General features: G+C 44.7%; 1 protein-coding gene across 4 annotated transcripts in view; it reads right to left on the reverse strand.

The window, feature by feature from the left end:
* Window positions 1-17328, reverse strand: part of WDR27 (WD repeat domain 27) — a 191561-nt gene that overhangs the window by 162137 nt on the left and 12096 nt on the right. For 3 of the 4 annotated variants that reach the window (XM_075126871.1, XM_048843973.2, XM_048843971.2), the window contains exons 4-5: window positions 11533-11657; window positions 5036-5149 (exon numbers count right to left, since the gene is read on the reverse strand). In XM_075126871.1, coding sequence (XP_074982972.1) covers window positions 5036-5149; window positions 11533-11657 — 239 coding nt within the window. The remainder of the gene's footprint in view (window positions 1-5035; window positions 5150-11532; window positions 11658-17328) is intronic. The other variant, XM_048843974.2, reaches the window with a different exon arrangement.

Genomic DNA, 17328 nt, shown 5'->3' on the forward strand with positions numbered 1-17328 from the left:
TTATCATTTAATAGTGAAAATTCCAGTATTGTAATAACCAATTATCAAAAATATATTATTTTGGTCAAATGAAGTGCAGGGTCACAGGGTCAAAATTTTGTTACATGACAAAGGCACATATACTAATTGGGCAGGTGGCAATTCTCCTCTACCTGTGTCTAGTATGTTATGTAAAAAGCCAGGCTTTAAACAAAGGGGTAGACCCTAAATTTATGGGATAGGTTCATTAACAATGACCCTATCAAAGGGAGGACTGTAGCATATAGGGCTAGCTTGCCTTTATTATATTCAGAAATGATGCAAGGAACCAACATGACTGTATCCTGAAAGACATTAGCTTCCTCAGTTAGCATAATGCTTGAGGCCTGTGACCTTTGAACAGACAAATGGTCTAACGGAAAGCCCAAGTATTGGGGAGCTGAAATTGGAGTTTTAAGTGAATTTCTGAGCACAGGAACATGAGTCCAACCACAAGAGTGTCATGGCAACGAACTGATGTTCATAACAGGTACATAGGTTACGTCCACGGATAACCAACCACAGGAGGGCCATGGCAATGAATTGACATATATGATAATATGTTGAGATTACTGATATACTACCCTATAGGAGGTTTCAGAGGAACAGCCGTGTTAGTCTGTATTCGCAAAAAGAAAAGGAGTACTTGTGGCACCTTAGAGACTAACCAATTTATTTGAGCATGAGCTTTCGTGAGCTACAGCTCACTTCATCAGATGTATACCGTGGAAAGTGGTATACATCTGATGAAGTGAGCTGTAGCTCACGAAAGCTCATGCTCAAATAAATTGGTTAGTCTCTAAGGTGCCACAAGTACTCCTTTTCTTTTTACCCTATAGGAGGACACTCCAACAGTGGTAAGGTGAGGAAATACAATTAAAGAAGAAGGGGAAAACCCATACTGAATATGCATCAAATATAGTGGTGTCAATATAACATATTATAAAAGTTGCATCCCAGCCCAGGAGCAGTAGGAGAAAGATGTAGCCCTTGGGGAGGTGCCAGAATGATGGCCACTGGTGATGAGGGGGAAAGATGATGGTGATGAAGATGATGATGGCTAGCATTTCAGATTGTTCTGCAAGGGATGGTGAGAGTATATGGATGTGCAGATGTACATTCTGTAGTATCTCTATCTACGTTATTGAGTTGGGGTGTTTGTTACTGTGCTAAATGCATTAATAAATAATTTGTAAATATAGAAGAGTTCCTATAGTGTGAGTGTTGCAGCTGTACACATCAGGGTTCCCAACTATAAAATAATATAAACAATATTGGGCCTGATCTTGGGACAAGAACCTGTCATCCCTAAAGTGATAACTGGGAATTCTTAATTAATCACTATAATCAATCCATAATTAAGGCTACAATTTAGTTATGGGTATTTTTAGTAAAAGTCATGGACAGGTCACGGGCTATAAACAAAAATTCACGGCCCATGATCTGTCCATGACTTGTACTATAAATACCCCTGACTAAATCTTAGCTGGGAGTGTCTGGGGGGGGGGGGCAGCTGCTAGGGGGGGCACCAGCTGACAGGGGCCACTGAGAAGCAGCTCCTCCAGCTGTCCCCGGGACCTGGCTGCAGAGGCTGGCTGCAGAGCCGCTCCAACAACGGCCCGTGTGGCTGTCCACAGGGACGCCTGAGGACCTGTCGCCAGGGCCAGCTGCTTGGGCAGCCCTGGGGTCAGCCACACTGGCCACTGCAGAAGTCATGGAGGTCACGGAAAGTCATAGAATCCGTTACTTCCGCGACCTCCGTGACAGACACGAAGCCCTATACATAATCTATAGATCAGCCTACAGCGGCACCATACCAGAGTGATTGCTTGCCTCCGTTGCCTTTTGGTACACCTGCCACACCTCCTTGGCTTTCACGCGACACTGCTGCAGGTCCCTCTTGTAGCCCTTCTCCCCCGTGATCTGAGCGATCTGCTCGTAGATGTTCACATTTCTATGGCTGGATCAGAACTGTGCCTGTACAGCCTCTTCTCCCCATGGACCCAGGAGATCCACCACTTCCTGTGCAGTCCAGGCAGGAGCATGTAGCTGGCATGCTCAGCTGGGCAGTTGCTAGGTAGCAACACTGGGTCTACACTGCCACTGCGTCGACCTAACTTAAGCACTCACCTCTCACAGAAGAGGAGTTATTAAATCGATGTAGCAGGCAAGTGATGTCAGCAAGAGGAACATTGTAGCGTACTGACATTACTAGTTCGACATAAGGTGTCTTACATCTACCTAACTCTGTAGTGTGGAGCAGGCCTCAGTGACAGAATTTAAATTAGACAAATTTAAAAAAACTGTCTCCAGCCATTTCAGAACTGTTCAAAAACTTACAAGAATGTTTTAATAATGGAACAAAGTGTGTTTTCCTCTGTTCTCATACTTTGAAATGGACCAAGTTTTACAGGCTTTCAAAAAAATATTCTTTTCAGGTACAGAATTAGCCTGGGAAATTTCAATCCAAAACCTAAAAGCGAAAGGAAGTTATGACTAATTCTAAACAATGGCTTAGAATGGAAAAACTTGTTCAATCTTAATTGCGGCTAATGTTCCAACTACAATATTTGAGTATTATTTTTATATAAGTACAGTCTCAAAACAATTCAAGATTTGCCACTACAGCATTTGTTAGACTTAATTAGGAGGGAGAAATTATATTTAAAAAATTCATAAACTTGTATTGAAGCCTTCTTGAGTAAATGCTCCATTTCAGACCTAAGTTTGTAGCATAGACATGGCCTAAATCGACTGAAGTCCCATTGACGATCATAAACCACTGTAATTACATCGATTCTCTATGTTCACATAACGCTCCTTGCATCAGAGGAGCGCGTCTACAAGTGGTGCTCTAGTACCAACAGAGAGAGCAGTACACCATGGGTATCTATCCCATTGTGCAAATCGCCACCTTTTGCTGCTAAGAGCATAGGTGCTGACTCCATGGATGCTCCAGGGCTGGAGCAACCAAAGGAAAAAAAAATGGTGGGTGCTTAGCACGCACTGGCAGCCCCCCATCAGAACCTCCCCCTCCACCCAGAGCCTCCTTGCCCACCTGCGGGCCCCACCAATCAGCACCTCCCCCTCCCTCCCAGCGCCTGGAGGCAGGCTCACCATCCCATGATAAGAGGTTTTTTCATTCCATGGGCTTCTGACTACGTTTCACACTGTTTTTCAACCGGCCCTTGTAAACTGTGCACCCGCCATCTCTAAAAGCACGGATACTGCACTACACTCCAGTCTTGTGATGTGTACTATGAACACAATGTGGCTGAACCTACAGTATTTCATGAGCTGCAAATCTGAAAAAGAATCTGTGGCGCCTGCCCTGCTGTGTGCCACGGAAAGAAACAATTCAAGACTGATGTTGTCATTCACTAAGCAGCTTCATAGGGTGGACCATTACTACTGGGCTCGGGAAACAGGCACTGAGTGGTGGGCTTGGATTGTGATGCAGATATGGGATGACGAGCAGTGGCCGCGGAACTTTCAGAGGGGCAAAGCCACCTTCCTGGAACTATGTGCAGGGCTGACCCCTGCACTGCAGTGCGAGGACACCAAAATGAGAGCTAAGTAACAACTACGGGCAATTTTTTCCACAGATGTATTTTCTTGACAATATACTCCTTTCCACAAGATCTGGACTATCCCCACACATACACTTATTTTTTTCACCAAGATAAATTAAAGGACTAGATCTGAATGAAAAGCCGATTTCCATCCTGCAGGAAATTCCAATATTTTAACATTTGTTTTTGTCCAAATTTGGCATAAGAAGTCAAAACAATAATTTTCACTGAACAAAAAGTCACAAAAGAATTTTATTCAGAAATGTCAAAATGAAATGAAACATTTTGACATTCCTACATTGAAATATTTTATTTCAGTGTATTTAACTGACTTGGAACAGGATGTTTTGAGTTAGTTTGACATTAAACTGCATCTTCCTCAGATACCACAGTACCTCATGGGACTTGTCACAGGCTCCAATTTTTCCCTATGGGTTGGGCGCCACAGCCAGTCTACATTTCCCCATCACGTAACTTGAGCAAAGGGTAGACCACAGTGCATCATGGAAGATGTAGTCTGGCCAAGGAACCTGCCCATAGGAGAGAATGGGGGTATGAAGCATCCAAACTAAAACTCCTAAACTAAAACTCCCATGAGGCACTGCAGCAGCATAGGAAGATGCAGTTTCATTTCACAGTAGTCAACATCAAACTTTTCTGTTCAGTTAAACAAACTGAAATATTTCAATTAGGGCCAAACAGACCTGAAGCAAAATATTTCATTTAGATTTTGCTGAAGGGAAATTTTGATTTTGTGGAACCTGAACTTTTTCCTTCAAAAAATCATTTTGAGGGAAATTCCCAACCAGTTCAACTAAGGAACAGGGAATCAATGAGTATTTGTTTTATACCATCTTGATTAAATATCAATGTTGATAAAAGTAATGCACATCAGAAAACACAATTCCAACTACACATACAGAATGATGGGTCTAAATTAGCTGTTTCCATTCAAGAAGGAGATCTTGGAGTGCCTGTGGATAGTTCTCTGAAAACATCTGCTCAACTTGCCGTGACAGCCAAAAAGCTAACAGAATGTTAGAAACCACTGGAGAATACCACCATCAATACTTTGAGCATTTCAGGTCGCCCCATAACAAAAAAGTACAGAGAAGGGCAACAAAGTTCCTGGATGATAGGTCCATCCATGGAAATTAGCCAAGATGGTCAGGTACACAGTCCCATGCTCTGGGCATCCCTAGACCTCTGACTACCAGAAGCTGGGACTAGACAACAGGGGAGGGATCACTAAATATATTGCCATGTTCTATTCATTCCTTCTTAAGCATCTGGCATCAGCTACTGTTGGAAGATCGTATACTGGGCTAGATGGACCACTGATCTAACCCAGTATGGCCATTCTTATGTTAAGTATTTAAAGGGAAAAATGCCCATTTTACTCCAAAGAGACTACATTTGTTAAAAGTAGAGTATGCTTTCCTTACCTTAAAGCTTCTGTCTTCAGAGACTGATATAAGCATATTTCTCTCCCAGGTGCAAAACTCAGCTGCAGTCACTGGAGCCAGATGGCCTTCCAACTCAGTTAATATAGCCTCATTCTGTGATTAGTTGAACAAGAAAGAAAAGTAGATCAAACTTCAACATAAAAAAGTTTCATTTGTTCTGACTTAAGTAATTAAAAAATACCACTACAAAAAGAATGTCAAACTGGGGCACATTATACTATTTCACGTACACCTGTTTTCTTACTCCCAAATGTATTGTATCACTGGCAAAAATCACTATGTCTATTGTATTCCCTTCTCCAAACATAACAACATATAAAAATACTTTCAGGTTCATCTATAAATTTCTATGTTATTATCCTCAATGGACTTACACACCTAAACCCCTTATTATTTGTGCTAATGTTTTCCCCAGTAATGAGAATAAATCAACATGCCTGTATTTTTTTTTTAATTTTTCCTTCCTCCCGTTCCCCCTCCCAACTTCTTAAAGGCTGATACCATGCTATATTTTTCTTGGCACCAATTCTTCTCTCAAAATCATGTAATAATTGTTTACAATTTATTTCCCGTGTGAGTCTAGGTCACAACACAAAGTTATAGAGGCTCTGCAACTCCATTACGTTTTACTGAGTTCTATTTTACACTTAAATTGGGGATTCAACCTCTGTTTCGTACGAAAAATTCAGTGTATCCTCTCCAAATTTACCACACTTACTCTGAGTACAATGTTTTTTTCTGAGAATTTACAAATAAATCTATTAGTTGGAATTAAAACTATTTAAAAATGGGTCCTTTAAGAAATGTAGCATCTGAGTCCATCTTTTCTTTATCAAAAAATATTTTAACAATGAAATAAAACACTCAAACTTTCCAAATAGTTAAAATTAATTGAAATCCTGTGCATATTTGAAGTCAGGTTGTAATTAAACAAAATTATTAATGATTGTTGTACCTAATTGCTGTGATTAAATAAGCTACACAGACTCAGGTCAATAGCTCAAGTAACTCTTAAAAGAGGCCACTGTGACATAAAAAGTACCTCGACCAATCACCACCTCCTGTACACCTAATTTGCATGTAACAATTATATTGGTTGTAGTATGAAGAAGACTGGACATGTGTCAACAGTTCTTACTGCTAGGTAACATGGAATCTGTAAAGAGCAGTAATAGTTGGGCAGCATGCTAGCTTGGTCATAAGTGTTTGAAAGGTTCCAATGGCACCATTGCCTCAACTCCACTGTACATTAAGGCAACACATCTGAGAGAACTGCAACAAGGCACCAGTCTCACTAACACAGCAAGCCATTAAGACTTTAAATTGACTTTAAACAAGCCATTAAAACTGCAAATTAAGGGATAGATTTACTAGTATGCTTTGGCTGCTTTGTGCTTCTCTGGTGACTAGCTGATCCACTCTAGTTACTTTGGGGTAATGGCGTATCTGCCCTTAAAAATTCAAATTAAAAACATTATTTAAGACCGATGCTATATATCCTCAGATCCTTAGAGATACTGCATGAGAGCATTCATCCTTGGGTTTTTTGTTTAGTGTTTGTGTATGAATCTTTTAGTAATTAAAAAAATAAGGAAATTCGCACATAAAAAGCTGCATATTAAAAAGAAGCTATGGTTGAGAATAAATATCCATAACTGTGGAGTCAAAAACGTTATAGGAATGTTGTAATTATCTCAGAACCAAGTATTACAAGCCAAGTTAACCTGTGTTCAACTGTCAGAACTTATTGGACTATAGTGAAGGTAAATATGTACGTTAATTTCCATTACAGTGACGGCACTTCCAACTTAGCAGGACACAGCTACTGACTTTTCATTAATTTACTCATACTAGAAGAGGTAGTGGTACAACAAAGAAGTAGAATTGTTATCTGCTTTTATTCCCCTGTAGAATCAGGCTGGGAGAGGAAGGGGACATGCAGAGCAGGTTGTTGATGTACACAGCAATGTCCCTTGCATCCTCCTGAGAGAGCCTGGATGAAACTTTCATAGAAGTACCCTGCAATCCTCTCCTGAAGGCTTCTAGGGATGGCAGCCTTATTTCTTCTTCCACAGTATGAAACTTTCTCATGCCAGCCTGTGATTACTGCAGTGGTGCCTGCCTAAGTTAACAGGCTAGCGGCAAATAGGCCAGGTGCCTTTAGCACTGGCAAAGTGGAAATTTCTGTAATAATTTTATGAACCCTACATGCACGCCTCAGTTTCCCATATGTGCTTAATTGTTACTCAGGGGTGGAAAAGGACTGTTTGCTCTCAGGGCAGGCTAAGACACAATGGTATGATTGTTGCCTTGCTGTCTGAGGCTGAATGAGTCATTGGGGGAAAAAGAAAAAAAAAGACTGGCTGAGGCCAATCCCCTATCAATGGAGAATTCAAGAAGACAATGGACATCTAGCAACCCAAAAGGAGATGGATTTCCACATCTCTCAGCAGCGAAATTGAGCAACAGCCCCCAGCTTGAAAACAAAGGACTGGGGAGGTGGGAGGATAAGGGTTGGCTGCTGGAAGGAGGGGGGCTCTCACCTGGGATCTGACCAAAGAGGTCGGACTGAGAAACAGACAGAGTTTGAACAACTGGGTTCACTATAGCATGGCTGGTCTCAGGGATAACCAGAATGGACTTGGGCTATGCTTTAACCTTCAGTTCTCTATGCTAACCTGGAGGACTTCCTATGCTGTGTTCCAGTTAACTAATAAACCCTACTGTTTTGGTACACTGTTTGAGTGTCACTACAAATGCTTCAGGGGGTGCATTAATCCCTGAAGAGTGTGCAAGTCTCCAACAGGAGCCTATCACATCTGGATTTGCTAAACAGAGCTCATGGTGTGAAGCAGGAGTGCTGGAGTCCTAAAGGTGAGGCTGTGTGGTCTACCCTGGAGGAAGAATGAGACCCCTTGCGGGTCTGGCACACAGAAAGAGTTCCTCCTAGAGACTGTTTCAAAGCTGGGGAGGTAGCACCAATCCTGCGGATCCATGTTAGGGACACCAGCAGCAGCTGTCCTCTTTGTCCCCTTGTTATTCTCAGAAGTGAGATATTGACTAAAATCACCACTACATGTGGAAAACGGTGCCAGTATTCAGTGTCATTGCCCTATGCAAATAGTTTCAGATAACTAAGCAAATCCCTACTCATTTCCCCTTGCCCCTGGTGGGTCATACTAACCATGGCTGGTACTGTGAGTGGTGTCATGTACAAACGCTCTGAAGCACAAGTGTCAATAAACATGTCTTCTTTAAAATTTTAGGGGGGCAAGGGAAGGGTGTTCTGAATCTTAATTTTCGCTTTCTTTGTGACTATACTGACAAAGATACTTCAGCAGTTGTCATTGCACCCTTGAGGAGATCCCTTTCTGCACCTGCAGCATGTCTTAGCCAGATAAGGAGGAGAAAGAAGAGGACTCAGGATGACATGTTCAGAGAGATCCTGCAAGCCACTGCTGCACCAGACCACAAATAGAAGGCCTGCAGGTTGAATATTGCAGACTGTATGGAGAAGGAAATAAACAAGAGAAAGGCCTAGAAGTCCCTGCAGGAAAAAGGAGGAGACGCACCAATGGGGCTTCGCCGGCAGCAAACACTGATGCTGCAGACTCTTGTGGACCTACAGGTTCAACAACCACAGGCTTGCATATCTTTGCAGTCCATGCAGAACTCCATTACAGCACCCTCAAGATTCCACATGGCATTTGGGGCCGCATCCCTACCCCTACCACTCCACACTGGGGGACAGTAAGGACAACCACAATTTTGCATACACTGACCTGTGCGAGCCACAATTGCTGTATGTGTAGCCAAAATGGACATGAATGTTATTTCCCCTTAATAAATTAATGGGCCAGAACTTAAGTTTTTAAATGTATTTGCTTTAAAATTGCACAGATTTTTTTTTTGGGCAGTTGTTTTGTTACTCAATTAAATTCTGTTTGGAAAATAATTTATCTTCATTAGATCACAACATATGCTGCAAAGTGCCAAGAGGTAGTGAAAGCACCCACTTAGTTGTTATGTACAACGTGACAATTCACAGGAACAGGGACAAACACCGTCATAATCAAATCATAAATGTACAGCAAGCACCACAAAATCAATCGGTGCACTGACAGTGTTATAGTCATAGATGTGCACCAAGCACCACACAATTCCTAACAGACTCCAAAACTGCAGGGCCAGGTAGAACACAGCACACCACAACACACTACTGTGGCTCTCTGTTAAAGTGCTCTTTAAAGGACTCTGAATTGTATGGGCTCCGTGTTGAGCTTTTCTAATAGCCCTTGTGTCTGGTTGTTCAAGCTACTCCACCTTCGCACACTTACTGAGGCTCCTTCCTCTGCATTCTCCCCAGTGGCAATTTTTTCCCCTTTGCCACACAGATATTATGCAGGACACAACAGGCAGCTATAACCACTGGGATTATTTTTCTCACTGACATCCAGTCTTGTGAGGAAACAATGTCATTGTCTTTTCAATCTACCAAAAGCACATTCAATTATCATTCTACACCTGCTGGGCTGGTAGTTGAATCTTTCCTTGGTGCTATTGAGGTGGCCAGTGTACAGATTCAAGAGCCACAGGAACAAGGGTTAGGCTGGGCCCCCAGGATCACTATTGGCATTTCAACATCACCAATGTTAATCCACCCATCGGGGAAGAAAGTCCCAGCTTGTAACTTTAACAGTCCTGTGTTCTTAAAAAGACAAGCATCATATACCTTCCCTGACCAGCCAACGTTGATGTTGGTGAAGCATCCTCAGTTGCTTCACCAACACTTGCATAACCATAGAAAAGTAGCTCTTTCTGTTGATGCACTCTGGGGCAAGGTGGCCTGGTGCTAAAATAGGGATGTGTGTGCCATCTATCACTCCATTACATTTCAGGAACTCCACTGCTGAAAATCCATCCATTACATCCTGCAAATTGCCAAGAGCCGGAGGGGATTAATGGCCCCGCATACTTGCATGTCAACCATAGGTGCCGACCCCCCACCCCTGGCCCTGCCCCTACACCACCCTTGCACCACCCCAATTCCACTCCCTTCTCCCAAGTCACCGCCCCTGCCCCGCCTCTTTACTGCTTCCTTCCCTGAGTGCGCCGAATCCCCACTTCTCCCCCTCCCTCCCAGAAAGTCCTAAGCGCCACCAAGCGGCTGTTAGGCGGCGGGCAGGAAGTGCTGGGAGGGGGAGGAGCAGGGACACGGTGAGCTCGGGGGGGGGGGGGGGGGGAGCTTGGCTGCCGGTGGGTGCAGAGCACCCGCTAATTTTTCCACAGAGTCGGTGCCTATGGTGTCAACGGCCTGCACAATGGATTTTCCAACTCCAAAATGATTTCCCACTGACTGGTAGCAATCAAGCATTGCAAGTTTCCACAGTAAGATTGCCACTCATATCTTCACCGTCAGTGCTGCTCTTATTCTGATGTCCACGCACTGGAGAGCTGGAGTGAGTGCAACACAGATCCAGGAATGTGGCCTTGCTCATCCAAAAAGTTCTGCAGTCACTACTCATCATCCCAAGCCTGCATTACAATGTGATCCAACCCATCAGTGCTCGTTTCTCGGGCCGAGAAGCAGCACTTCACTGTCCGCAGCTGCTCCATGAATGAATGCCACCCAACAACCTTGAATTTTCGCCATGTCCCACAGCAGTGTGTCCTCCATGAAATTGTCCTGTCCCCCGATTTGGTTCTTCTTGCAGCTCTGCAAATACTGGAGGATTCTGTCCTGTGCTTGCTATGCTCATGACAGTAGAAAAGAGCTGTGGACATTCCATTTTTCTGTGACAGATGGACGACAGCAAGGAGGGCCGTGCAGGTTTATGGGATTTTTTAATAAGGCACAAAAATTATGGGATATGGATGACATTATGGGATGGAGAAAGTTGCATGCTGGAAAGTTGACCCTTTGCTCCCAGTCACCATACACGACTTGTTTCTGCTTCACCACACATTGCCAAAACTTCCCCAAAGACATTGCACGGGATAGTGACGAGTTGCACACTGGGATACCTACCCACGGTGCACAACACTGTGCATTGAGAAAAGCACTCCTGGTGAGCACATGCAGCATTGATGCAAGGAGCCTAATATGCAGGCACACAAGTAATGTACTAACTGCGATGGCTTTATGATGATTTCTTTTAAAAGTAACCTTAATTCTGAATTTCCTCAGTTTATAACGCTTAATTTGGGAATAGTTACAACATCCCTGTAATGTTTTCTACCCTTAAGTTACTGATACATACTCTGAACCGTAACTTCATCTTAATATTGTCTGGGATATATACTAATATCACGCATTAGGCCATGCCAATTTTCATCTACAAGCAGATGAACATTTTTGCTCAATAAATATCAGGTTTTCTGAAAAACATGTTGCTTTTAATTAGTATGGTTTAATTTGAAAGTGAACATGTTTCTAGAATCTTTAACATCTATTTTCAAGAGAAAAGACAACTCACCTTTGCATTTAACATATATATCCGATTTCCAGCACATACTGCCACAGCCTGGTCATCTGGACTAAATCGTACATAAAGCACCATTCCCAAAAGAGTTCCTATAACAATTCCTCGAGGCATTAACCCTATAATAATTTTAAAAAGATTAGTATTGTGTCATAAAAACAAAAATTCAAACACTTCAATATAGTTTTAAATTTAAAGCATAACTATAAATTTAGTAACAGAATGGCTACTACAGGTCAATAGCCACTCAAAAGTTAAGGATGTGTTGAGCTTTTCATTTAAAACAGGACTTTATTCCCTTTATTTCACTCTTTAATTACTACCTTTCACCTCCAAATTTATAATTAACATTCAGGAGACAACTTCTAGGGAACCATCTGAATGAACTGTTTGCTCAATTTTATACTAAAAACATTTAAATCATCCAGTTTTCAAATGTAGCCCAAAATAGCTTGCCATTTTTTGTCTTTTTATAACAGAATATTGGGGGGGCCGGGGGAGAAGACATCTTACAAGTTAACTTGTGTATCAAAAGCAGGAAGGTCTCATGACCAGCTTGCCTAGTGGTCTGGTCATTGCTTTACAGTTTCTGCTGCTCTAGTTGTCTGAGAGGGCACCAGCTGTGGCCTCAATCACTCCCTTGTGCTGCGATTGCTCCCCCAGAGCTTGGTTACTACAAGGGAGCCAGGGGGAAGTGGGGCCCAAGGTAGGGGGACCCAGGCCCACCCACTCCACCAGATCCGAGGGCCCTAGCATATATCAAAGTGCCCAGCTCCAGTTACTAAGCTACCCCAAAATATGTTTCCACTTGGGTCACTTCATACCAGTCTGAATCTCCTCAGCTTGGGGCGTGATTACTGGTTTAGCAGACTCTCCTCAGTCTGTCTGTGTTCGGTCAATTTTGCTTAAGGCTTTCAAATCCCCAAGGAGAGGAGGGGGCACCCAAGTCCCTCCTGTTAGCACAGCCTTCATAAAGCTGTTGCCACTCTCCACACAGCTCTCAGCATTAGCCACGCTTCCTGATTCCATATGCAGCTCACTCCCCACTTTTTCCTGTGCTACCAGTGCTCCTTTGAACTCTTCCTCCACTGGCAATATGCCTTGCACCTGTTGAAGGGCAAAGCCTCCCTTGTCCCATATTGGTCTACTCCCCACCCTGCTTCCGTGTGAAGCTTGTAGACTGCATCACACACCCTTCCCCATAATTTTGCAGTCACCGGGCTTGCTTGTATTGACAGTTCCCTCAGTCTCAGGAAAAGAAGGCTGCATTTTTATGACCTTTACTGGGTCAATGCAGTACTTCAAAGCGGTATGGTTGGCAGGACAAATACCACTACATGACTCAGTGATTGTGATCCTTTATAGAATGTAGCCATCGTAGGGGTGCGTGATCTGTCACTAGCTGGAATGGTTGGCCCCATAGGAAGCAAAGCCAGGCCTCAACAGCCAACTTTACCATTACAGCACCTTCTCTATCACTGACTAGGGGACTTCTCAAGGAAACAGCTTCCTGCTATGATATACGATAGGATGCAAGAAGTAGGGGGAGAGGAGCAACAGTCCATCTCCAAGATCAACATCCAATGCGTCTGTTTGTAAAATAAAAGGTTTTAAAAAGTCAAGGTGTAATAAAACAGGTTCCTGTTTTATAAAAGGTGTAATAAAACAGACTTTTTTTAGTGCCTGGAAGGCCTTGTCACAGGCCACAGTCTACTGGATCTTTCTGGGTGTGGCATCTTTTACTAGCCTGTTAGGGGTGCAGCTATTGTGGCAAAGTTGGGTAGGAACAACCGACAGCAGCATTTCTCAAACTGGGGTCCGCAGACCCCTGGGGTTCCGCAAGCGTACTCCAGGAGGTCCAAGGGCCCCGCTGATAACTCCTTCCCCTCCCTCCCAATACCTCCTGCATGCCAGGGAACAGCTGATCAGCAGCGTGCAAGAGGCACTGGTAGAGTTGCCTGCCCGGGGCTAAGGCAGGCTCCCTACCTGCCTTGGTTCCATGTGGCTCCCAGAAGCGGACGCCAGGTCCCTGTGGCTGCCCATGGGGGCTCCGCAAGCTGCCCCACCCCAAGTGCCAGCTCAGGAACTACGACCAATGGGAGCTGCGGGGGCAGAGCCTGCTGGCGTGGGGGCAGCACACAGAGCCTCACGGGCCGCCCATGCACCTAGGGGCCACAGGGACCTGGCGGCCACTTCCTGGGAGCCGCAGTAAGCACTGCCAGGACCCCACACCCTGAACGCCTTCCACACCCCAACCCCTTGCCCAGTACGGAGTCCCCTCCCCCACCCAAACTCCCTCCCAGAGCCCACATCCCCACACACACCCCAACCCTCTGCCCCACCCTTGAGCCCGCTGCTGCATCCCAAACCCCTCATCCCCTGCCACACCCCAGAGCCCTCACCCCTACACTCCAACCTCCTGCCCCAGCCTTGAGCCCCCTCCCCCTCCAGCACCCCAATCTCATGCCCCTGCCTAGTGAGAGCGAGTGAGGGTGGGGGAGAGCGAGCGACAGGGGGGATGGAATGAGCAGGGGCGGGGCCTCAGAGAAGGGACAGGGCAGGGGGGGCCTGAAAATTTTTAAATCAAAATGGGGGTCCTTGGGTTGCTAAGGTTTGTGAACCACTGCATATAGTATCCCACTAGCCCCAGGAAGCTGTGCACTTGTCTCTTCATAGAGGGGATCTGGCCTTGTGACAAGGCCTTTATCTTCCTTACTAATGGGCATAGCTGTCCCCTGCCCACAGCGTACCCCAGATAGTTCACTTCCCGGTTGGCTAATCAACCTTTAGCCAGGTTAGCTGTCAGCCTGGCCTCTTGGACTGTCCGTGGGACCACTGGGAGGTGATGTATATGGTTGTCCCAGGTTCTGCTCTAGATGACAATATTGTTGATATAAGCAGCCATATATTGACTATGGGGACACAATACCTTATCCATTAACCTCTGGAACACAACCATTGCCCCATGCAGATCTAAGAGCATAGTTCTAAACTGGAATAAGCCCAGGAGCATTAAAAAAAGACAGTTTTTTCACTGGAATCACGGATATGGGCATCTGCCAGTACCCCTTAGATAGGTTAAGGGTGAATATATAGCTGGCAGCCTCTCCAGCAATTCGTCGACACGCAGTATGGGACAGACATCAAATTTGGATCTTGCATTCACTTTTGAAAATCTATGCAGCATCATGTTGAGCTGTCCTGTCTGGGTACAAACATTATTGGACTTCACCACTCACTGTGAGACTCCTGGATGACCCTCATGGCCAACATTTTCTGTAGCTCTTGTCTCACAATTGCCCACATTTTTTCTGGGTAATGGTTGCACGCTTTCTGGCCAGGTTCAGTCTCTATATAATGGAGCACCAGACGCATCTGGCCTGGTGGTGCCAAAAACACAGAGGGGAATGTGCTGATGAGTGTGTATCTGCTGTTCCTGTGGGGTCATAAGCCTTACCCGGTTGATACAGTCCCCAACTGGAGAACAACTGTGGCACAGCTCAGGCTCAGTGGGCAATGGAGTGATGAAGAGCCGCTCCTGTTCTTTCCATACCTTTGGTAAATTGATGTGATTTATTTGTGAGACTTACCTTTTCCCAGGCTGGTGAACTTCATAATCTACAGCTCCAAACCGTCTTATTATTTGAAAGAGACCCTGACACCAAGCCAACAGTTTAGACTCAGAGTTGGGTAACAGAAGCAGCACCTGGGCGCATTTGGAATTCTCGGATATGGGCACCTTTGTTATAGTTCTTCTCTTGGTCATGTTGAGTCTTCAACAAGTTCTCCTTTGCAAACTCACACAGGGATTTTAACTTCTCTCTTAATCACAGTATATACTGTCCTGAGTTGGTGGACCGATTCATGTCCCTTCCATGTTTCATTAATCAGATTTAACATTCCCCAGGGCTGTCTCCCATAATGCAACTCAAATGGAGAAAATCCCATAGAAGTATAGGGAACTTCCCACATGGAGAACGGAAGGGAAGGTAGGAGCTGATTCCACTAATGAGGATCGGAGGCCACAAACTTCTTAAGTATCTCTGTCATGGTGTTATTGAAACACTCCACCAGTTTGTCAGTGATAAACAAATGTTCTTAGGGCTTTCACCTTCAGCAAGTTACATAGGTCTCCCATTACCTGTGACACAAAAATGGTTCCCTGGCCAGCAATTATTTCTTTAAGAATCCCTACCTAGGCAAAACATTTATCAACTTGGTGATGATGACTGCCACCTTTGTGGAGCAGAGGGGCATCGCCTCAGGGTAGCATGAAGCTTAGTCCATGCTCACTAAGATGTATTGGTGCCTTGCACGCTTTGTCCAGTGACCCTATTAAACCCATCCCTACTCTTTTGAATAGGGTCCCTACAATGTGTGTGGGGGGTGGGGGGCACATACTAGAGTGGCCTTAGGGACCTTCCTGGGATTCACCCACTGACATTTGGGGCATGAAGCACAATACTCCCACACTTCCTGGTGGACTTGAGGCCAACAAAAGCTCAGGGTCACCATTTCCAGTGTTTTTTCCTACCCAAGATGTCCTTTGCAGTATATCATGAGGGCCAGATTTAACACTTCCTGTTGAAACTTTTTGGGAACAAAGAGTTACAGCTAGTCTTCTCTGGTCTGTGGGCCTTTTGCCAACCAGTTTTTTTTCCCCTTTGTAATTCAAACTGTGGCTATTGTTTTCATAATTGTGGCTCGTGTACTTTATTGTTGACATGGACAATCTGTAGGTCTAGACAAATGTTAAATGATTCTGCTGCTTGACAATGAAGTCAGCTCAGCTCAAAAGCAGCTCTACATCAGGGGATGGAGTGTGCTAGTCCTTAGCTTGAGCTACTGCAGGGCATGGGCCATGAGTAGGATCACTGACTGGGGACATGGAAGGCCCTTCCCTATGGTCATTGTTTTTGGGGTTGGGACCATTACCTGAGTGCATTGATGTTCCTTCCCCTCAGTTGTCATCTCCACCTAATCCAACCAACCCCTGGAGGTCTCCTCTCATTGCATCTTCTGTCTCTCCCACTGTCCCCTCCAGGAACCACCCCCCCTTCCTAATTCCATCAGTACCTGTAATAACTTCTTGTATCACCCAATTATATTAGGGTAGGCTAAGTTCAGGGCCACCCCTACATGAGTGATGTCCGTGCAGTTCTGTATTGTTAGCTGGACTTGCCTCATGGCGTACAGACATACACTTCATGGATGCACTGAAAAAATAGGGTGCCTGAAGTTTCTCCCTCATGTCTATTAAGCTGTGGGCCCAGACTCCGTTAACTTGTACTGACACCACCAGTTTCTCTATCTTGCAAGCTCTAAAGTCAGCTAGAAGTGGCCCAGTTAACTGCACATGAAGTAGTCACCTGACTGGGGAGGTGCTTTGACTGTCTGGGCTCCCACACTTCATGGGGATCCTGTGGTGGGCCTTGAGTTGTGCCAGAATGGCCTTTTTGTCCCATCTCTCTGTAGGGATAAACCACCACAGTTGATCTACTCGGGTGGTCCCATCACCACTGGGGTTGATAGCCAAGTTCCTCTCATGCTTTCCCTGCTCATCTGAGTTGGCCAGTGCTGAGTTATGATTGGGGCAGTTTGGAGAAAAAATATTTTTCCAATGTTTATAAAATTAAGTTATTTATTCTGATTTATTTCTTCTATATCAAGCAATTTCCCCCGACTCAGTCCACTGTTGCTGTTAGGAGCTAAGAAATGGTGGGGAAGAAAAGGAGGGGGGGGGAAGCTTGCAAACAAAGTAAAGTACTAATAAGTAGAGGTCCATTACTG

The sequence above is a fragment of the Caretta caretta genome, chromosome 3, assembly GCF_965140235.1.
Source record: "Caretta caretta isolate rCarCar2 chromosome 3, rCarCar1.hap1, whole genome shotgun sequence".
In the NCBI taxonomy this organism is placed as follows: domain Eukaryota; kingdom Metazoa; phylum Chordata; order Testudines; family Cheloniidae; genus Caretta; species Caretta caretta.